We start from the raw sequence: 23,685 nt of genomic DNA, 5'->3' as shown, positions 1-23,685 counted from the left end.
AAAGAAATTCAGTCTCAGCACCTCTATCTCCAAGTATATTTTATATTGGCTACTGAAATATCTAGCTTAATTCAACTCTTGATGTATATCAGCGATCCTTGTTCATGTGACAAGTTGTTCAAATATCAGCATCTGAATATAGAGATGACCTTTATGACAACAGGATTATGTCCAAATGAGCTTTCTGAGGATAGCTGCAAACAAACTTAGAAATAAATGTTATTACTGCAGGTTTTAACCAGGCATTTTTGTGAGATGTTGAAATGTGTGATTTCAAATCTCAAAAAGTTCTACACTGTTGGTTTTTTTCTTTTCTCAGATAGATAAGATATTTCGAAGATCCAGTTTAAATCATCATTACATCAAGTCTCATGTTGTTGACTTTAGGTAATCACAATTAATTAATTTTTATGATGAAAGGAAACTTTATATTACTTATTTTTCATTGTTTGATTTGTGGATAGTATCCAAAAATGTCAGATTTACAAGAGCAAAAATATTTTAATATTATTTCATTTAATTGTTATTCCTCCTGTACAGGGTACCTATAGAGAGAGAATTTCTTAGCTTGGTAGTGATACAATATATTCTACTGGTTGTCCTCTTAAAGACTTTTGCATTTCAGTTAAAGAATCTTACAGTCTTTGAACAGTCTTCTCCATTTTACTTACTTTATTTTTTAACAATAGATATTGTAATTTTTTTAAAAAATCAAGAATAGAGTTGATTAATTTAACAAGCACTTTTGATGCATTTTTTTCTGGAAAAGAAATTATCGAACTATTAGATACTCAGCTTTCTCTGATTATAATCAAGTTTTACAAGCAGGGAATAATTTGGGTATTGACGTCTATATGATACAGGAAGGAGAGAAATCCATGACAATAAAATATATAAAATATGTTGTATTTTCTTGAAGATATAGCTAGTATTTAAATACTAAGATATAAAATAATCATAACTATGGTTATGATCTCACTTATTCTGGTGTTTTTCTTTTTCAGGTCAAGTCATGATGGTTTGAAAACAGATGTATTGCTTAAGTTTCAGTTTGCTTCTAACAATGCAGACACGATAAAAAGGCAAGCTGACAAAATTTTGCATCAGAAGTTGAAATTAAATGAAAGCTTCTTGAAGATAGATACTTCATTACCTTATCTTAGAGGCAAGAAATCCCATTTTCCTTCCTTTTTAGAGTTTATCATTTTAATGATCTTATCTATAGAGAAAGCTTCATTTCATCATAAAATGAAATTACTTTTCATTTTTGAATTTCTCATCTACTTGATAGTAAACAAATCCTCACACAACAGCAAAGAGCATATTCCTTTGATTAGTATGGAAATAATTATGAAACAAAAATTGTAGGATAACCCAAATATAATAATATTTCTTTTTTAAAAAGAACTCTTGGTGGAGTTGTTTGAATCAATTAAGCATGTATAAGAAAAAAAAAGAAAACTACACTCAGCTACTGATATAGTAACTATAGTGCCTGGTTCTTTCTGTTGCAATACTCTCTCCAATAAGAATCCGGAATAAGGGTAGTAAGGGTAGTATGAACACAGAAATCATGATATGTGGGGCACAAACATGATTTGGTCTCCTGTGAAAGGAGACTTGTAATTTTTTTCTGACACAATCATAAGCCTTCCTACAGCATGCAGAATAGGATTGGCCCAGGGCATAAAGGAGACAGAAGAAGAAAAATGCCAGACCTTCATGATACCTGTCTCTGGCATAAAGGTACCATGTCGTTTGCAACACAGGCATAAGGAACTAGGTGATAAATGTTTGGGGTGAGAGATCAAACAAAACTCATAATTTCAAGGCTATTGTTAGCCTTGTATATATTAACTTTGAAGGTACCATATTGTACAAGAATATGTGTAAACTATGAAATGAGACTGTAAGGCTGACAAATAATTACAGTTACCAATAAGGTTTCCCTTGGTACATTTTCCCTCAAAACTGTTCCAGAGGGCTAGAGCAGATATATTATAATATGCTAACAGAAGAGAAAATTGCATTATAGGTTTGGTGAAAGTCAAAAAGAAAAAAAAATAGCTTGAAGAACTTGAAGTTTCTGTGAGTAATGCCCAACATTCAGTTCTGTTAATCATGCAGATAGAACAGAGTAGACTCTGAATCCAATGCACTGTGCTTTAGATAGCAGAGATAAGACTTTCTAAAGAAAACATTTTGTTGAAGGATGTAGTAAGTATGTGTGAAACTCTGATTTTTTTTAAAAAATTAATTTAATCTTGAGCTCCCATTAAGCCAAATGTTACAAATTTAAACTCCATCGTTCCTGGATCTATCTGCCCACCCTGACCCCCACTTTGTTATGTTAGGGTACTTAGGTCCTTCACAGTGTTGCTGGATCAGAGTGAGGGATGGGTCCATTCAGGCATCTACTGGCAAACCATCCATCAACGGATGGATAGCAAGAGCAAGTTACTGTTAAGACATTACTCATTCACATGGAATGTCTCCTCAGATTCATCATTCATCCTGAGTCTTCTGTGCTTGCCAAGGATGCTTGGAAATTAATTTGCATATATTTTAAAAATTTCATCTTTTGTCTGCAAAAGACTGATAATTCCTTGAATATAAGAAATATGTCTTCTGTAGTTACAATCACATCCCAAGATTAGCACAGAACTCAGCACAGGGCAGGAACTTGGTATTTGTAAAATGTTCTATCTTTAACTCTGTAAATGAACTCATACTCTTGAAAGTGGGCAGGAAACAAAAGCAAATCTTAAAATTAACAAACACCACAGAACACTGAGGAAATCATTCCTCTTTCCATGTAGAGCTTTAGAATTACATGGGAATACATAAACATTTTAAAAACATATCTTGGGTTTCATAGGGCAAGAGAAATCATTTCCGTATATACAGTAAAAAGAAAATGCATGGAGTGCATTCTATGGGAGCGTCTGCAGGTAGTGGTGGGAAGATCCTCAAGGCTAGAATTCAGGAGACCTGTGTCTCAGTAATAGTTCAGCCTGGGGTAGGTTGCTGAAACTGTCTCAGTTCCTGTTTTGCAAAATGAAAACAGTAGCAACTGTGAAACTTATCTTTTAGAAAAACTTAAAAATGCTTTGAAAAGGACTAGTATAAATACACTAATATAATGCATTATTATATGGACTTTTTCAGATATCTTTAGCAATTCTGATTCTAGGAAGTTGGATAATTGATAGGATGTCTTGAAAAAGGTAGCTGAAAAACTGAAACACACAGATGGCCCAAAACACAAATATTGGAAGAGTCAGTTGGTTAATATCTTAAGTCTAACACAGAAGAAACAATTCTGATAATCTTTCAAAAGTAATTTATACAGGATCATAATAAAGCTCAAGGGGAAGCTTTGAGTTTAGCTTTCAAAGTCAATAAGTGCAAGTTTGAGAAATAGTTGCCTATGTAAATCTTCTTTTTACAACTGCAGAATTTAAAATGCTCATGGATATAATTAGGTAACTTTTTTCTAAAATGTCTAGCTTTGTGAAAATTTCTTCTCATTATATAGAAGTCAGAATTCTCTCCAGTGATTCCAAGTGAATAGATTTTTGAAAAAAAAGGAAAGAAGGAAGGAGGGAAGGAAAAAAGGAAGGAAGAAAGCAGGGCAGGAGGAAGGAAGGAAAGAAAAAGGAAAACAATTAGTTGAAGAGCAAGTTAGCTAAGATTGTCAGTGTTTCATAAAACTGTACTTGAATTAGTCTTTGATTTTACTCAATGACAACCTTTCATGAAATTAAGTAATTATTTTATGATCCCAAATATGTCTCTATTTCTGTTGCCTTTCATCATTTAAATACAAAAAAATATAAAGAAAAATACATGGAATTTACCTGTAGGGAAGAAAAATAATTTTCCCTCTACCTTTCTGAGTTCTTGACTATAAAAAAAAAGAACCCTGTAATAAAGATGTTACCAAGAAAAAAAGAAACAGAAGTTTATTAACATGGGAAATAACTAAGTGAAAATGAGTAGCTCAAAGAGATGGCTTAGAATCTGGCTTGTAGAACAATAAATTTGTGGAGAAATGACAGGACAAAGGAGAGCAGGTTTATATAGGCTTCTAAGGGCAGAGTAAAGGCTGGTTAGTAAAGTGCTATGAGGATTCTTCTGGTGCCTTTCCCAGGCTGATAAAGTCCAAAATGGTCTCTAGGGATTAACCTTTCTCATTCCTGGCAAAGAGAAGAGGAGGAACACCTTTGTAAATTTATGTTCTACGTTTAGGTAAGTTGGGGAAGAGCAAGAGGAATTTCTTGTATCTGCTTCTTAATTGCCTTTGACTCAAAAGAATTCATATGCCAAAGTGGCATATTTTGGATTGGCATAATCTGATGCTCCTCACATTCTAGAAGAGGGTGTAGGTGGTAGATTTTTGAAAAAATCTTTTATGTCAATTATGTTTGTTTATTTCAAGATGTTTTTAAAATGTGTAAACTTTGCCTCAAAGTCTTTGTGAATTACCTCAGATCAAAGCCAAATAATATGTGATATCACCTGTACTTTATACTAGTTTAAATTTTTTTTAAACATTTAAAAATGGTTTTGCTGGTCTCAAAGTTTTAAGCCAGTACTGCTTCTACCTTGTAAATTTAGTACATAGCATATTTTGTGGCAAGTTTTATTTAGCATAAGAAGTAAACCAGAAGGATTTATCTTCAGTATTTCATTTAACACATTTTGTGTCTTATTTCCAATTAAAAAGCTATACTATCTTCTTTAATCAGATCCAATATCCCATCCTATTGAAATAAATTTTGGTTTAGGTAGAAAAGTGAATATTTAGTAATAATAAGAAACAAATCACAAAAAATCACAAATTTTAAAAAGCTAATACTCGAAATATCATACAATCAAAAAAAAAACATTATTTTTATAATTAATTTCTTGGTATACCCCTATAATACCTTACTGTTTTCCCCTTACATTTTTTGGACTGCATACTCTGATTAGTTCTTCAAATGACAATGTTTTATAATATTCTACAAAAAGAATAGAAAGATAATTTAGACTTTCCACTGGGATGCTTGATTTATTTTTTTTTAATTAATTTTTATTGGTGTTCAATTTACCAACATACAGAAAAACACCCAGTGCTCATCCCGTCAAGTGTCCACCTCAGTGCCCGTCACCCATTCCCCTCCAACACCCGCCCTCGTCCCCCCTTCCACCACCCCTAGTTCGTTTCCCCGAGTTAGGAGTCTTTATGTTCTGTCTCCCTTCCTGATATTTCCCAACATTTCTTCTCCCTTCCTTTATATTCCCTTTCACTATTATTTATATTCCCCAAATGAATGAGAACATACACTGCTTGTCCTTCTCCGATTGACTTATTTCACTCAGCATAATACCCTCCAGTTCCATCAGGCCACAATAGCCAAACTGTGGAAGGAGCCTTGATTTATTTTTTTAATTTAAATTCAATTAATTAACATATAGTGCATTATTGGTGTCAGAGGTAGAGTTCAGTGATTCATTAGTTTTATATAATCTCCAGTGCTCATTATATCAAGTGCCTTCCTTAATGTCCATCACCCAGTTACCCCAACCCTCCTCCCTCCCAGCAACCAACCCTCAGTTTGTTTCCTATGATTGAAAGTCTTTTATGGTTTGTCTCCCTCTCTGATTTTGTCTTTTTTTTCCCTTCCCTTCCCCTATGATCCTCTATTTTTTTCTTAAATTCCACATATGAATGAGATCACATGATAATTGTCTTTCTCTGATTGACTTATTTCGCTTAGCATAACACCCTCTAGTTCCATTCATGTCATTGCAAATGGCAAGATTTCATTTTTTGTTGGCTGGGTAGTATTCCATTGTATATATATACCACGTGCTCTTTACCCATTCATCTGTTGATGGACATCTGGGCTCCTTCCATAGTTTGGCTATTGTGGACATTGCTGCTATAAACATTGGGGTGCAGGTGCCCCTTTGGATCATTACATTTATATCTTTGGGTAAATACCTAGTAATGCAATTACTGGGTCATAAGATAGTTCTATTTTCAACTTTCTGAGGAACCTCCATACTATTTTCCAAAGTGGCTGCACCAGCCTGCATTCCTACCAACAGCGTAAGAGGGTTCCTCTTTTTCCACATCCTCACCAACATTTTGTTTCCTGTTCTATTAATTTTAGCTATTCTGACTTATGTGAGGTAGTATCTCATTGTGGTTTTGATTTGTGTTTTCCTGATGATGAGTGGTGTTGAGCATTTTTTTTCATATGTGTATTGGCCATTTGTATGTCTGGAGAAATGTCTGTTCATGACTTCTGCCCACTTCTTGACTGGATTATTTGTTTTTCGGCATTGGATTTGATGAGTTCTTTATAGATTTGTATACTAGCCCTTTATCTGATAAGACATTTGCAAATATCTTCTTCCAGTCTTTCAGGTGTCTTTTGGTTTTGTTGCCTGTTTCCTTTGCTGCACAAAAGCTTTTTGTCTTGACGAAGTCCCAAGAGTTCATTTTTGCCTTTGTTTCCCTTGCCTTTGGAGACATATCTAGGAAGAAGTTGCTGCAGCTGAAATCACAGAGGTTTCTGCCTGTGTTCTTCTCTACAATTTTGATGGATTCTTGTCTCATATTTAGGTCTTTCATCCATATTGAGTCTGTTTTTGTGTATGGTGAATAAAATGGTCCAGTTCCACTATTCTGCATGTAGCTGTCCAATTTTCCCAACACCATTTGTTGAAGAGACTTTTCATTGGATCTTGATTTCTGCTTTGTCAAAGATGAGTTGATCATACAGTTGAGGATCCATTGTTCCATTGATCCATGTGTCTGTTTTTGTGCCAGTACCACATTGTCTTGATGATTTCAGCTTTGTAATACAGCTTGAAGTCCAGAATTGTGATGCCACCAGCTTTGGTTTTCTTTTTCAATTTTTTTTGGCTACTTAGGGTCTGTTGTGGCTCCATACACATTTTAGGATTATTTATTCCAGCTCTGTGAAAAAAGTTGATTGTATTTTGATAGGGGTTGCACTGAATATATAGATTGTTCTAGGTAGCATAGACATTTTGACAATATTTGTTCTTCCAGTCCATGATCATGGGATATTTTTCCACTTCTTTCTTCTTCAATTTCTTTCATGAGTGTTCTATGGTTTTCTGAATACAGATCCTTTGCCTCTTTGGTTAGATTTATTCCTAGATACCATATGGTTTTTGGTGCAATTGTAAATGGGATTGACTCCTTAATTTCTTTCTTCAGTCTCATTGTTAGTGTATAGAAATGCAACTGATTTCTGTGCATTTATTTTATATAGGATGCTTGATTTTTAAAAAATATTTTGAAATAATTATAGATTCAAAGGAGGTTGCAAAGAAATTTAGAGAGAAATCTCATGCACTTGCACACTTCCCCCAGCCTTTGGTAATGTTAACATCTTATACAACTACAGCACAGGGCCAAAACCAAGAAATTGGCATAGATACAATCCATAGAGCTTATTCAGATTTCAGTTATATATGAACTCATTTGTGTGTGTGCATGTATGTGTATGGGTAGGTATAGCTCTGTGCCATTTTATCACATATGTAACCTTTCATAACTACTACCACAATCAATATATTCAATTGTACCATATCAAGATTCCCCTATGTTACCTCTTTATAACTACACCCATCTCCTCTACTCATCTGTAGCCTCTGGCAACCACTTATCCATTCTCCATTCCTATAATTATTTCATAAATGTCATGTAAATCATACATTTTGTACCCTTTTGAAATTGACCTTTTCCCCTCAACATAATTTCCATGAGGTTCATCCATGTTGATGTGTGCATCAATAGTTTGATCTTTTTCATTGCTGAGTAGTAGTCTATAGTATTCCACTGTTTGTTTAACCACTCATCCCTTGAAGAACATTTGATAGTTTCAAGATTTTGGCTATTACAATGAAGCTTCTATGCATATTCATTTTATGTTCCTATAAGAAAATAAGTTTCTATTTCTCTGGGGCATATCTAAGAGTACAATTGCTGGGTTGATAAAAACGATTTTGGGTCATTTGGGGGTTTTCTTTAGATTTTGGGTTTTGAAAGGAACTACCAAACTACATTCCAGAGTGGCTGTACATTTTGCATTCCCATCAGCAATGTATGAGTTATTTAGTTTCTCTCCACCTTTGCCAACAATTGGTGTTATCACTATTTTTCATGTGGCTTTTCTGATAGCTGTATAGTGTTATCTCATTATGGCTTTAATTTTATTTTCTCCAATTGCTAATATCATCGAACATCCTTTTATGTGTTTGCCATCTATACATCCTCTATGGCAAAATATCTGTGTCCGTGTTTTCTAATTGAGTTGATTTTTTTCTTCTTAAATGCTGAATACGGAGAACTCTTTATATGTTCTATGTATGAAGCCTTTGTCAGATGTGCAGTTTGCAGTAATTCCCACTAGTCTGAAGTTCGCCTTTTCAACCCATAAAGAGAGTCTTTCAGATAGGAAAAGTTTTAAATTTGATGAGATTCACCCAAATGAACTTTCATTTTTATGGATCATCTTGTTGGTAATAAATCTAACTCTTCCTCTAGTCCTGAGTCCCTGATAATTATCTCCTATGTTCTTTTCTGTAAATTTTATACTTGTACATACTATATCTTTTAACATTTTATACTTATTTCTGTAAGTTTTATGGCTTCATATCACATTAAAGCCTAAAATCCATTTCAAGCTCTTTTTTGCATAAGCTGTGAGACTTTTTGTTGTTGTTATTGTTAATAGATATTCAATTGCTCCAACACTGTTTATTGGAAAGGCTGCCCACCTTCCACTGAATTTACTTTTGCTCCTTTGTCAAAAATTAACTGGGCATTTTTATGTGGATCTATTTTTAGATTCTACATTCTATCCCATTGATTTATGTGCCTATCCTTCCACCAGGATCATACTCTCTTGATTACTGCAGCTATATAGCAAGTCTAACATTGGGGAAGAATGAGTCTCCCACTTTACTCTTCTTTATCAAAGTTATACTAAATACTCTAGTTTCTTTCTAAATAAATTTTAGAATAATTTTGTCTATGTCTAAAAAAAAGCTAACAGATTTTTATAGAAATTTCACTAGACTATAGGTCAGTTTGAGGAGAATTGACATCTTTAGTATGTTGAGTATTTTTTTTTTTGAGGTAAAATTCACATAACATAAAATTAACCACTAGCCATTTGAAAGTGTGCAATTTGCTGGCATTTAGGTCCTAATGTTGTGCAACCATCACCTCTACCTAGTTTCAAGATATTTTCATGGCCTCAAAGGAAATCGTATATCAATTAAAAAGTCATTCTCCCTTCTGTCTCTATGGTTTTACCTATTCTGTATATTTCATATAAATGGGACCATGTAATCTGTGACTTTTGTGTCTGGCTTCTTTCACTTAGCATAATCTTTCAGAATTCATGTTTTAGGACGTATCAATACTTCATTCCTTTTAAGGCTGAATAATATTTCACTTTATAGATATATTACATTTTGTTTACCTAGTCATCAGCTGATGGACATTTGTGCTGTTTCCATTATTTGGCTATTGTGAATAGTACTGCTATATATATTGGCATATAGTATTTATTTGAATACCAATTTTTCAATACTGTTGGATATAGACCCAGGAGCGGGATTGCTGGGTGATATGGTCACTATGTTTAACTTGTTAAGGAATAGTAAACTGTTTTCCACAGTAGCTACATCATTTTATATTCTCATTAGCAGTGTATAAGGGTTCTAATGTCTCCCAGTTCTCATCAATACTTGTTATTTTCCTTTTCCTTCTTTTTTTTTAAGATTTTATTTATTCATAGAGACACAGAGAGGCAGAGACACAGGCAGAGGGAGAAGCAGGCTCCATACAGGAAGCCCGATGTGGGACTCGATACCGGGTCTCCAGGATCACACCCCAGGCTGCAGGCAGTGCCAAACCGCTGCGCCACAGGGGCTACCCTTTCCTTTTTTTTTTTTTTTTTATTGTGTGTAATAGGTCTGTGTGGTGGTGTGATAGGTGCCAAATTTTGCTGAATGTATTTCTGTTTCAATTGACATAATCATATAATTTTTTTTTCCTATAGCCTATTGACATGGTAGATTATACTAATTGATTTACAAACATTGAACCTTCCATACCTGAAATAAACCCATTTCATCACTGTATTATTCTTTATATATATTGTTGGATTCAATTGGTTAAAATTTTGTTGAGAATTTTGCATCTAAATTCATGATAGATATTAGTCTGTTTCTTTGTTAATCTAGTTTCAATAGCAGGAAAATGCTGGCCACATCAAATGAACTAGGAAATGCTTTCTTATAATTCCTAGAAGAGATTGTATAAAAGTACTGTTAATTCTTTGAATGTTTTGCCAAAGTCTCCACTGAATCCATTTGGGCCTAAGGATTTTTTTTTAATCTTTTATTCAATTTCTTTAATAGTAGGAATATTCAAGTTATCTATATCATCTTTCTTGAGTTTTGGTAGTTTATGGTTTTTAAGGGATTTGTCCTCTTTAAATTGTCAAATTTATGAATGTAAAGTTGTTCAAAGTATTTCTTACTTTTTAAAAAGTTTTCATGCGAATCATCGTATGCATATACTCACAGGACAGTATGGTAATCCTATAACTTTTGTTTTGTTTTTTGGGTTTTTGGTTTTTGTTGTTGTTGTTTGTTTGTTTTAGTTTCAGAGGTAGAATTGAGTGATTCATCAATTGCATATAACACCAAGTGCTCATTACATCAAGTGCCTTCCTTAATGCCCATCACCCAATTATCCCTTCCCCCACCCTCCTCCCCTTCAGCAATCCTCAATTTGTTTCCTAGAGTTCAATGTCCTTTATGGTTTGCCTCCCTCTCAACTTTCATCTTATTTTATTTTTCCTTTCTTTCCCCTATGTTCATCCATTTTGTTTGTTAAATTCCACATATGAGTGAATGGTATTTGTCTTTCTCTGACTCATTTTGCTTAGCATAATACCCTCTAGTTCCATCCTTGTCATTGCAAATGGCAAGATTTAATTCTTTCTGATGGTTGAGCAATATTCCATTGTATATACCATCTCTTCTTTATGCAGGTTCTTTTGTGATATCCCCTCATTTAATTCCTGACATTGGTGATTTGTGTCTTTGTCAGTCTTCTAGAAGTTTATCTTTTTATCTTTGTCAATCTTCCAAAAGTTTATCAATTCTATTGACTTTTTCTTACAATGAATGTTTTTTTGTCTCATTGATTGTTCTATATTATCTTTCTGTTTCTAATTTTGATTGAAATTTTGATCTTTATTGATTTTTTTCTTTACTATTTCCTTCCTCTTCCTTGCTTTGGGCTCACTCTGCTCTTCTTTTTCTAGTTTTCTTTTTCTTTTTCTTTCTTTCTTTTTTTTTTTTTTTTGTTAGGAACTCAATATCTTTTCTTTTCTAAGATAAACATTTAGTGCTATGATTTTCCTCTCTGTAATACTTTACCTGCATCCCATGATATTTGCTATGTTTGTACATTTGTATTGATTCAATTCTATGTAATTTTTTTACTTCTTTGGTACTTCTTTTTGGGCCCATGTATTATTTAGTAGTCTGTTGTTAAATTCCCAAGTGTTCGGAGATTTTCTCCTTATTCTTTTCTTTTTAAAGATTTTATTTTTATTTATTCGAGAGAGAGAGAGAGAGAGAGAGAGAGAGAGGCAGAGACACAGGCAGAGGGAGAAGCAAGCTCCATGTAGGGAGCCTGATGTAGGACAGGATCCTAGGTTTCCAGGATCACGCCCTGGGCTGAAGGTGGAGCTAAACCGCTGGGCCCCGGGGCGGCCCCTCCTTACCTTTCTTTATTGATTTCTAGTTTGACCCCACTATGAACAGAGAACATATTCTGAGTTCAATTCTTTTAAATATGACACAAGATATGGTCCTTTTTAATGAATGTTCCACAGGTGTTTATAAAGAATGTGCTTTCTGTTATTGTTGGGTGGAGTGGTTTATAAACCTCAATTAGGTCTTGTTGGTAGCGTTAATTATATATCCTTGCTGATTTTCTGTCTAGTAATGCTATCAATTTGTTGATTTTAGAGGATGTTGAAGTCCCCAATTATAATTGTGAATTTGTCTATTCCTTCTTTCAGCTCTCTTAGTTATTGCTTGATGTATTTTGAAGCTCTGCTATTTGTAAACATGCATTTAAAATGATTAAATATTCATAGTAGATTGATCCTTTTATCATCAAGTAATGTCCTTCTATGTCCCCAGTAATTTCTTTTCTCCAAAGACCACTTTATTTGATATTAATAGAGCCACCACTGCTTTTTTTTTTTTTCTGGATTCATATTTGTATGTTCTATTTTTTTGCATCCTTTTACTTTCAATTTGGAAATTTCAGTGTAAAAACAAATAGCTGAATCATGTTTTCTTAATTATACTCTGCTATTCTGTCTTTTCATTGAGGTACTTAAACCATTCACATATTAAATATTGATATGTTAGAGCTTAAGTCATTTTATTATTTGATTTCTTTTGTGCTGTGTCTTGTTCCTCTGTTTCTTTTTTCCTCCCTCCCTGTCGGTAGCAGGAACATTTGTTTTAGGGTTCCATTTTTATTTATTTGTAATGCTTTTGAGTTTATCACCAGGTATAGCTCCCCTAGTGGCTGTTCTAGATATTAACATACATAACATCATAGACTACTGGTGTCAACATTGTATCACTTCCATTTTGGTCTCTTTGCACCCCCCCCCCCCCCCATTTTTTAGAAACATTTTTCTTAAGTATTTCCTCTCTATATATTCACATCAGATGGCACTGCATCTTTTGTTTCAACCATAAAATATATTTAAAGAAACCTATAAGGTGAAAAATAGTCTATTATGTTTATTTCTGTTCTTACACATTCTGTCTCTTTCCTTTCTGAAGGTACTTTGCTTTTTGTTTGGAGAGCTTCCTCTAGCCATTATCCAAGAGTAGCTCTGTTAGAAACTAATTCTTTTCATTTCTCTTCATCCTAGAATACATTTATTTCTAAATGTAGTTTCAAAGGATATAGGATTCATAGTTGATAGTTTTTTCTTTCAGAACTTGAAAAATGCTATGCCACTTCCTTTTGTCCTCCACGGTTTCAGATGAGAACTCTGCTGTTATTTGAATTGGTGTTACTTTATAGGTAACGTATCACTTTTTCTGTTTTTAAGGTTTTTTTCATTGTCTTTAGTTTTTAGTAACAATTACAATGGGTCTTGGGGTAGATTTGAGTTTTTCTTATTTGAGATTTTCCCAGCTTCTTGAATCTATAGACCTCTGTCTTTATCCAAATTTGGGGAGTTTCCAACCATTATTTCCTTGAGTACTTTTTCAGTCTCACACTCTTTTTCTTCTCCTTCTGGAATTCTGATAATATACAATGTTAAGTCTTTTGTTATTATCACACAAATCTCAGATTTGCTCATTTTTTTCAGTCTCTTTTCTCTCTGTTCTTCTGAGTAAATACTATTTAATTTCATTCAAGTTTACTGATTCTATCCCCATCTCCACTCTATTGTTAAGACAACCTAGCAGCATTTGTTTTATTACTCTTATTATTATATTTTTCAGTCCTACATTTTTCCTTTTGTTAAAGTAGGCTCCACACCCAGCATGGAGCCCAACATGGGATTTGAACTCATAACCCTAAGATCAAGACCTGAGTTGAGATCAAGAGTTGGATGCTTAACTGCCTGAAGCGCCCTTCCATTTGATTTCTATAACTTCTATATCTTTGCTTAGATTTTCTATTTTTTCAGTTGTTTCAAGAGAATTTGAAATTGATTGCTAAATTATTTTTCTCGCATCTGCTTTAAAATCCACATCAGATACTTCCAACATTGTATTCATCTCAGTATTGGCATCAGTTGATTGTCTTTTCTCATATAGATTCTGGTTTTCCTGGGGTTTGGTATGGTAAATAATTTTTGTTGTATTCTACACATTTGGTTATCATATTAGGAGACTCTTGATCATGTTTAATTCTTTTATTCTAGCAGGTAGTTTAATTATTTAGGTTTGGAGCATAGATTCTCACCTACTCTCAATGTTTCAATAAAAAGTTAGTTTTCAGGGTCCTTGCACCACTATTCTAGTCTTCTGGAGTTTCCTTTCAACTTCTGCTTCCTCTTATCTCCTATGTGAGAGTAGAATAGGCTTTTCTAGGCTGCTTTGTATTCCTGGGCCTTCCTCTGTGGAGGGGTGTAGTGGGCCTGAACCTATTAATGTCACTAGGTATATAAAGTTTGATGTTGTCCCTCTGGGTGTAAGTGTACAAGCTGGTGCCCTGGTTGGGAAGTGGGGTTTGGGATGACCAAGATTTTCTTGCTGTCACTGCTACTGGCAAAATGGATAGCCATCCCTGTGTTGTGAAGCAGAAGGTTTCAGCTCCTCACTAGGCCTTTGTTTTGCTTCATTCCCAGTATTTGGAGAGACAGAACAGACTTTTCTCAGTATTTCTTGTTTATGCCTATTGATGGTTTTAGATTGCAGGACTTTCTTTGTCCCCAGTCCAGAGTATGTGTGAGATGAAAAGAATACTAGGAAACTCACCATATTGTCCTTTATTAATACTACCATTGCTCATAGCTCAAGTCCTTATAATTTATTATCTCCCATCATTTATCAGATGCCCGGGGCATTCACTATAAGTAAGCAATTAGCTTCTCTCCTATGCATCTAGAACAGTATTACCTATGGATCACACTTGGAAGAATTGCCAGACACACTCAAACAAATATGGGATATAGCATCACCATGGAAGTTCATCATCAGTTTCTACAGATAGAAATGAGACTAGGCCAAAGTTACCTGTGAAGTAACCATAATTCCACCCCTCTCACTGATCCATAACCTACAGAATGTGACACTAGACTTTAATTGACCTTACGGTGAAAGGATTGTATGATAAGATTTTACCTTAAGAAATATTTAAATCATGTCCTTAACAGCCTTGCTTCATAATATTATTGTGAGGATATAGCAACATTTGGTACAGTCCCTGGTATATAGGACTTAGTAAATTATTAATTATCACTACTGCTCATTATTCATTAAGCAAATATTTTGAGAACCTAGTTGTGCCAGTGAAATTATAGAACATTTCAACTGGAATAAAAAGATAATGGTTTACTAAATAAGTAAATAAACAAAGTAATATTGAATAATGTGAATTTACATACAGAGAATAGAGAGTGGAAGGCTACTTTGACTTGCCGTGGAAAACCTCTCTGAGGAGAGGATTTTTAAGCTAAGATCTGAATGTTAACAAGGAACCAACCACGAGAATGGTCAAGGGAGAGCATTTCTCTCAGAAGGGACAACTGGAATAAAGACTATAAGAGCACCTTGGCACAGTCAAGAAACAGAAAGTCCAGGTGGATTCATTACAAATATCAGGGAAGCCACTAGAGAATTGTTATTATTGGAAAAACCTAATTCTAAGAGATTTATTCTAATAAATATAATAATAAACATAAGCATAGTTCCCTGCTGATGAACACAATGTTCCTCTATAGAGTCTGACTGATAGATTCATTAATTTGCAGGCTTACCAAAACTCTATACTGGTTTTTATCTTAACAAAAATGTGGGTCTGGGTTGCTCATTATAGTATCTGGCATAAGAAACAATTCATATAATTTTGGGGAATAGTCACTGATCATATTTTCTTCTATTTTAGTTTATGATAAAATGACTAACATGTTTTGAAGATTTGTTAGTACATTGGTGGATCTTTATTTCACTAGGAGCCTCCATGGAGATGTCAATCATCTAAGATGCTTTGGGTATCTTTATCATATTACTAATGTATGAATGAGGACAGAAGGAAATAGTGTCCACCATAAAATAATACATATATGAAAGAAGTCCTAGACTCCTCTGCTTAACTTGCATTTTAATAAATTGGCATGGATAAATTAATTAGATGTAGTCCTCTTTTATGACAAGTAATATCTTTCTCTATGCCAATGATTTTAAAACAGTAAACCAGGATTTTCCTAGAGTCCACAGATAGTTAGAAGGAGGCTTTAATTTATATCCAGGCCTCTCCTTTTTGTAAGATTTTATTATATTGCCTTTAAATTAAGAAATTCCTGAATAATTCATTTCATTCCAACCAGAAACATTCATGTATGCAGGCATAATATTTTCAAATTATAATTGTTCCACTGCTGAGCAGTCCTCTTGTTTTTTTTCCAGATATGAATGAAGCACAAGCAGAGCACATTCTGAACAGCTGTAAGTTCAAGAATATCAGTGTAATGTTTGTAGATCAAATGCTAAAACTCAAAATACTGCTAGAGTTTCTCTATTTCCATGTTTACTATTTTGCAAAAATATATATTTCTGAATAGATACATGACCTAATTTTCCATAAGGAAAAAAATACTATTAATAATTGGGAATATGTACATGGGCTTCTTAGAAATAACTTGTTATTCCTGACAGTAAGTTTCATTGATTACTTCTTTTAACAATTCCTTATCATTATTTTATTTTATTAAGATTTTATTTTATTTAAGATTTTAATTATTTATTCTTGAGAGACACTGAGAGAGAGAGAGAGGCAGAGACACAGGCAGAGGGAGAAGCAACCTCCATGCAGGGAGCCTGATGTGGGACTTGACCTGGGGACTCCAGGATCACGCCCCAAGCCAAAGGCAGACGCTCAACCGCTGAGCTACCCAGGCCATCTCCCCTATCATTTTATCATATTTATTTTTATTTGGTTCACTTTGTTAAAGTAGAAAATTCTGCTTAGAATTAAATGACACCGGGGATCCCCGGGTGGCTCAGCGGTTTTGCGCCTGCCTTTGGCCCAGGGCGCGATCTTGGAGTCCCGGGATCAAGTACCGCGTTGGGCTCCGAGCGTGGAGGCTCCTTCTCTCTCTGCCTCTCTCTTTCTCTATCATAAATAAATAAAAATAAATCTTTAAAAAAAAGAATTAAATGACACACACGAATTTTAATTATGTGAATTTTGACAAATTATAGTAGGATAATGTCTGTAATATTAGACAAGTATTTTAAGTGTACAAATGATATTTTTCTGCAATTAATAGTGTACATTTGACACTCAGATATTCCTGGAATAAATTGCCGTGCATAATAAAATAACCTAAAATATATGATAAAACAAATCTTAAACTGAAGCGGCTTTAAATGTACCAAGGAGAATATTACATAGTTTATTTTAAAAAATTAATCATTTTTCAATTTGAATAATCATTCTATTATATAATTTTGATTAATTTTTTAAAGGCAAGGCAAACCTACAAATGTTTCCATCTTTAACTCTGTGTCAAATATGCCTACAGGTGTTTATAACTGTTTAAAAATAACCATCCTATAGCTACACTTGTTGCAAGCGTAGCGTAATGTATAGAGAGGTTGAATCTCTATGTTGTACCCCTAAAACTAATGTAACATTGTGTGTCAACTAAAATAAATGAATAAAATAAAATATATAAATAACTATCTTATTTCCTTCTGACAGGTTGTGGAAGAGGGAAGGAGTTTCCTTCCATGGAAAGGATTGCTGAGGGTTATCCTGCAAAAAAAGCTGATTGGCCATGGCAAGCCAGCCTGCAAATAGATGACATTCATTTCTGTGGAGCTTCTTTGATCAGTGAGGAGTGGCTCCTGACTGCTGCTCATTGCTTTGATATGTAAGTCCTCAGTCTGTATCAACAGGATCACCAATTTCACTTCCTTTTCTCACCTTCATTTCCTATAACTGTCATCCCCTTTTCATTCGTTTTTTGTTTTTAAAGATTTTTAATTCATTTGAGAAAGAGAGATAGAGAGAGAGCGTGAGCATAAGCAGGGGAAGGGGCAGATGCCCCACTCAACAAGGGGATGGATGAGGGTCTCAATCTCAGGAACCCCTGGACCCGGAGATCATTATCTGAGGCAAAGGCAGATGCTTAACCAATTTTTAGCTAGCCAGGTACCTCTACTTTTTTCATTCTTTTATGAGCATCTAGGCCTCCCACTGGAACTCATGACTGTGAAGCAGGCTTAGGGACAAATGACAGATACTAAAGAGTAGCAGAAAAGTTAGAGAATCTTCAGCTCCAACTGAAAATATATTCTCCAGCATTCCTAACTTTAAGAACAAGTCAACACTGTCAAAAGTTAAACACAGTCACCAGTTTTCCTAAGATATATTGTAGATTAAAAAAAAAAAAGAAAACTCTGCTAATATAGTATCCTGACCCACAAACTTACATCAGATTATCCCATATGAATATATTTAGTGCTGCACTGTTATTATTATATCTTTTTTGAAGATTTAACATAAGGCATATGTGGAGATAATAAAGAGATAACAATAACTCTAGTGAAATTCATATAATATGGGAAATATTCTAGGTAAAATGTTAACTAAAAAGAAAGGATGAGAAAACAATATATAATGTATGGCTCCAATGTGACACCTCTCCCTCTCCTTTTCCCTTCATTCCCTCTCTCTTTCTCCTTCCAAAGCTATACAGATGTTTATATTACTGCATGCATATGAGGGTATATATGTGTGTGTGGGCATGTACATATGTGGATACATATGTCTAATTTTATTTATTTATCTTCAACTAATCTGTATTACTTTTATAATCAAAATAACAATAATATTTTGTTTCCTTTAGAAAATACAAACTCCTCCTCAAGAGGAGTAATAGAAGCTACCTTAGAATGGGGGGATTTGTATCGGCTAAATAAAGCAAAGCAGTCCTGGGGGGAGAAGCCTCAAATAAAGTGGGAAGACCCATCAACTATCACCTTAAACAATTTGTCCTTCTACTGCCCCTATGTCCATGCTGATTCAGAGTCCTGGGCAACTTTGAATCAGCAATGAATCAACCCTAATCCTTTTCATCTGTGATCAGTTACAAAAACCCCAAACTCTGGACGGCTAGTTTTGGAACAACTCTCAGCCCTCCATTGATGAGAAGAAAGATACAATCAATTATCATTCACGAAAACTATGCTGCCCATAATCATGACGATGACATCGCTGTGGTGAAGCTCTCCACCCCAGTCCTATTTTCCAGTGATGTGGGCAGAGTCTGCCTCCCAGATGCTACTTTTGAAGTCTTGTCTCAGAGTCCAGTGTTTGTCACTGGATGGGGAGCATTAAAAGCTAATGGTGAGTATCTCAATAAAAAAAAGCCTAAGCAAAAAATGCAAACCCATCTTCCATTTGAATGGAGACATAAAGTAAGATTCAAAATCACAGTATTGAAAATAAGAGATGAAATCAAGATGTCCTGTGAAAAGTATCACAAAACAACAAACAGAAAAACCCAGATATGGTGACTTATGAAAACTTTGGCTATAGCTGTTACACAGTATCTATGTTTAATGTCTTCTTTATGGGCTATTTTGGAAACTAGTTATAACTTTCTTTTCAAAAATTATTAAAGCATGTTTCTTCACATCCTTTCTTTCTGTTGCTGTCTCAATATGCAGAGATTCTGCTATGGCTGCATGAATCTTAAAGTATGTGATTTGTGAGCAGTAATAATGATAAACCTCTACAATGTGTCATGCAACTAAACAAAAACATTCTTAAGCATCAATTTAAATGGCACATGTGATGCTAAATATTAAACAGCCCCCTCTGATGGATCTATGGAGGAGTTTTTGACCTTAGGAATTTATAAAGTTCACAAGTATGACATTTTACTACATTTAATAACACACAATAAACTGCAAAGATAGATCTTTAGGTCCTGATATGAGTCTCTAGTTCTACTTCTCTTAGGTAAACAATTTACATATAGTTTCATCTGCCTCTGAATTTCTGATTCTTGTTCCAGACTCTTATAGGAATCTACTTCCTTTCAGTATGTACTTCAAAATTCTGACATTGGGTGCAGGTTGTTATACTGTCATAATCTGAGAATTCTTTTCCTTGTTTCTGGGAGTCTGCTTTGTTCTATAGGGAATGGTAATGAGTACAAACGGGAATCAAATCCTTTGGGATTCGACAGTACCTATTGAAGGGAAGCAGATTCCTATAAAAATGAAATGGCAAAGACTTGGCAAAGTCTCAAGTACATAAATAAGACTACAACATTTTAGTAAGAGTCTGGAACAAGAATCAGAAATTCAGAGGCAGATGAAACTATATGTAAATTGTTTACCTAAGAAACAGATCATGTTTTATTAACAGCCCTTCTTCCTCTTCTCAATTGTCTTTGAATCTGCTGTAAACAGAATACCCATTTCCATATGAAGAACTAATACAGTCTTTAAAATAAAAGCTGTTAAGAGGTAATGAGAACAGAATGATAAAAACATAAATACGCAATGAAAAGTACTTTTCATACATAACAAGTCAATAAATGTGTGGGTCATTAATAAAACATGATCTGTTCCTTATCTTGGTATTTATTACTTACCCTGGAATTAGTTTTGGATAGCCATTTGAGATCAAAGTAGACATGGTTCTTCTGATGAAGCAAGCGTATTCCATTTATTCAGTATTACAATGACTTTCTACGATACAACCTTGCTCTATACTGCTCTTCCTAAAGGATTCTCAATTCCCAGTATAGTTGTGTTCTTTTTAGAGTAATGTGGTAGATTTTCAGGTAAGGTAAGGTGAACTATCACCGATTATTCCAGGTGGTGAGAAATGCCCTGGGCTTAAATTTAATGTCATCTCCCATTTAGCTATGTGATCAATAAGAGTCATAACTGGGTAAACTTTGTTTTTCTCGTCTGAAAAAGAGGATATTCGTATCTAACTTTGTTGGTTATTGCAAGGATTAAGTAAGACAGTGGAAGTAAAGTGCCAAAATGGTACCTAGCACATAGAAGGCATACAAGAAATATAACTTTAACCTTAGCATTGTCATTAAGCTCAGAGTCCTACAACTTCAAGACATATGCCTTATCACTGATCCATCGTTTGTAAGATACAACAATTATCATAAGCAATAACATGAAAATTCTTCATCTACTTTTTTCTTCTTTAGGTCCCTTTCCCAATGCTCTGCGACAAGTCGAAGTAGAGATCATAAGTAACGATATATGTAATCAAGTTAATGTATATGGTGGTGCCGTATCATCAGGAATGATATGCGCTGGATTTTTAACAGGAAAACGAGATGCCTGTGAGGTAAGAATAGACGCAGATCCACAAAAGTGCATTTGTTGAATAGAGGTGGCGTTACTGACCATAGGCCAATGTCACTTCATATGACTCCATATAATTAAGTTGTGGAGGAGACAGGAGAATGTAAAGAGAGGGAATGGGAGACCTATAAGAAATGCTCCTCATTTAACATCCTATTATTGTTCAGAACCATATGTAAAAAATGACCATCAGTTGCAAATTAGGGCTTTCATTAGAGGGGGAAAAAAATCCTAGAAGCAGATAGTATAAACCAAGCCAGAAAGGCACACAATCATTGCTTCAAGTCACAGTGATAACAATTGGGTATCTAATCCCTGCTACATGTAAGGCACTATGGAATGGGGTCTGCAGATATCTCCATGGCCAATAGACCACCATCATCTTACCAGTGCTTAATCCTTTGGGTTTTAGCAGTGTACATTCAGATAGAATTACACTATTAGGGAAAAATATATTTATCTACACTCACTCATATTAAAGTGTCACTTCACAAATTATATCTTAAAATTAACTAAATAAATAGCATTTTCCCAAACCATACAAAACATTAATTTTAAGTATTAAGCATTTAAGGAGAATATCAGTTTTAAAGTCAGGGCACTTAAAAGACTAAAAATAAGTAACTAAAATACTAAAGATTTTGACTTGGAGTCCAACAGTTTAGCAGTTCTTAAAAGATTAGGAAATGTTTGAGAATTTGATACGTACACCTGTGTTTCCTAAATGTATAGGTGGCACTATTGATCTGCCATTGGCTGTCTGTAATGCGATATAATAAACATTCATTCACTTATTCATTCAGGGCTTTTTTTATTTTTTTGTAAGTTGCAAGGTAATGTGGCAATTACTGAAGGAAACATAAACATAAAAAAAAAAACCTATGTTGAATTCACAATGGATTTACATTCTAGTAATGTAGCACACAAGTAACAAAAAGAACAAAAACCTAGGATTTGGCTACATATTCTAGAATATAAGATCTCCTTCCACTCACTTTACTTCCTGAGAAAAAGCAGAAACAACAGGGTGGTCCATGATACAACTGGATCACATTACATCTGAGCAGGAATATAAATTTACACAAGAGCAAATGTTCTCTTCCATTGGTCTGTGCTTCCTTGCTTCCTTCATCGGTAGCAAAGTAAAATACTGAGGACCTAAATGAGATGTCATCCTACAGGAAAGGAGCTGACGAGCATTGTGTTTAGTAGACCAGAGTTTTCATACTCTGTCCACTGAGCTCTAAAGTGTACTAAGAAGCATGGAAAGGGAAGGGAAGAGAACTAAAGGCACAAGACTCTAGGACCCCCGGCCTGCTTCAAACAGGATCATTTAAAAATAAATAAAAAACAGGATCATTTTTTTAAATAGAAAATAAGTCTATAAGGGGCTTCCATATAATGCTTTATTCGAATGAATAGGTTCATTGCTAAAAAATAATTTCAAAAATTACTAATCTAAACCTTAGGTTAAAGATATCAGGGAAGTCCTCCAGATTCACACACTTCAAACCAGTTCTCTAGGGCTAGGGATTAAGTCTTCATTTGGAAACAAAAGCCTGTCTGTAATAAATAATGCACTTTGCCTGGGGTGCCTTTTGCATTTATCTTTCTCCTTTCAAACCTATTGCTGAACAACAGTATAACATCCAGGACAGTTTCCTATCGACTAGTGTGAATGGAATAGCGTGCAGTTCAAATTTAAAGCAAGTGATTATATCTAGCTAACAGGACAGGAGGTGACATATAGTTGAGCCTTGAAGTCATTTATGTAAGAATTGTATGCCTGGACTTAGGTTCAGTTTGTGCTTCCTGTTTAGAAAGAGCAAAACTAAAAACTACACAAAGAGAAAACTTAACTTTATTCACACTACCCTCCAGATGAAGACATCAACACAGATAAGCGCAAGTAGTAAGATAAAAGAGAGTTGTAAGTGATATACTCTATTGTTACATTAATATTGATGGCAAGTAAAAATAGAATTCATTTTATACATTCAATTTAAAATATTAATTTAGTAGATATTCACAGGCTCATTAACTTGCATTTTTTTACTCCTCTTAATTTATTACATTGACTGTGTACATTTCTTCTTCTCTAGGGTGATTCTGGAGGACCTCTTGTTATAGCTCGTGATAGAAGCATCTGGTATCTTATTGGGATAGTAAGCTGGGGAATAGACTGTGGAAAAAAGAACAAGCCTGGACTTTACACCAGAGTGACTCGTTATCGGGACTGGATTAAATCTAAAACCAACATCTAATGCAACAATCACCTCTACATCCGCAGTGTAAATGAGGTCTCTAGGAAATTGTGCTTAGTATGTGTTGCCATGTATACTGTCATTGAGTTCAAGATGCAAATAAGCGTAATCTGACAACACGCCTCTTAAACATGAGAAAAGCAGACATTTGAAGTGCTTTTACATCACTTCATCATTTGAAGTGCTTTGCTAACCATGAGCGTACAAGATACTGTCAACTCCACAAATATCTGCCCACTGCTGCTAA

General features: G+C 34.4%; 1 protein-coding gene across 1 annotated transcript in view; it reads left to right on the top strand.

Moving 5' to 3' along the window:
- The window catches only part of LOC121474077 (transmembrane protease serine 11G-like), a 36,265-nt gene extending 12,827 nt beyond the window's left edge, over window positions 1-23,438 (top strand). Inside the window, exons 4-10 of the mRNA XM_041726883.1 lie at window positions 320-387; window positions 1,005-1,165; window positions 16,231-16,269; window positions 17,528-17,699; window positions 18,918-19,177; window positions 21,015-21,157; window positions 23,277-23,438. Coding sequence (XP_041582817.1) covers window positions 320-387; window positions 1,005-1,165; window positions 16,231-16,269; window positions 17,528-17,699; window positions 18,918-19,177; window positions 21,015-21,157; window positions 23,277-23,438 — 1,005 coding nt within the window. The remainder of the gene's footprint in view (window positions 1-319; window positions 388-1,004; window positions 1,166-16,230; window positions 16,270-17,527; window positions 17,700-18,917; window positions 19,178-21,014; window positions 21,158-23,276) is intronic.
- The last annotated feature ends 247 nt before the right edge of the window (window positions 23,439-23,685 follow it).

This window comes from Vulpes lagopus, chromosome 12 (genome assembly GCF_018345385.1).
Source record: "Vulpes lagopus strain Blue_001 chromosome 12, ASM1834538v1, whole genome shotgun sequence".
Classification (NCBI taxonomy): domain Eukaryota; kingdom Metazoa; phylum Chordata; class Mammalia; order Carnivora; family Canidae; genus Vulpes; species Vulpes lagopus.
The sequence above is the reverse complement of the archived record's forward strand: the minus strand, read 5'-3'. Positions and strand labels throughout refer to the sequence as shown.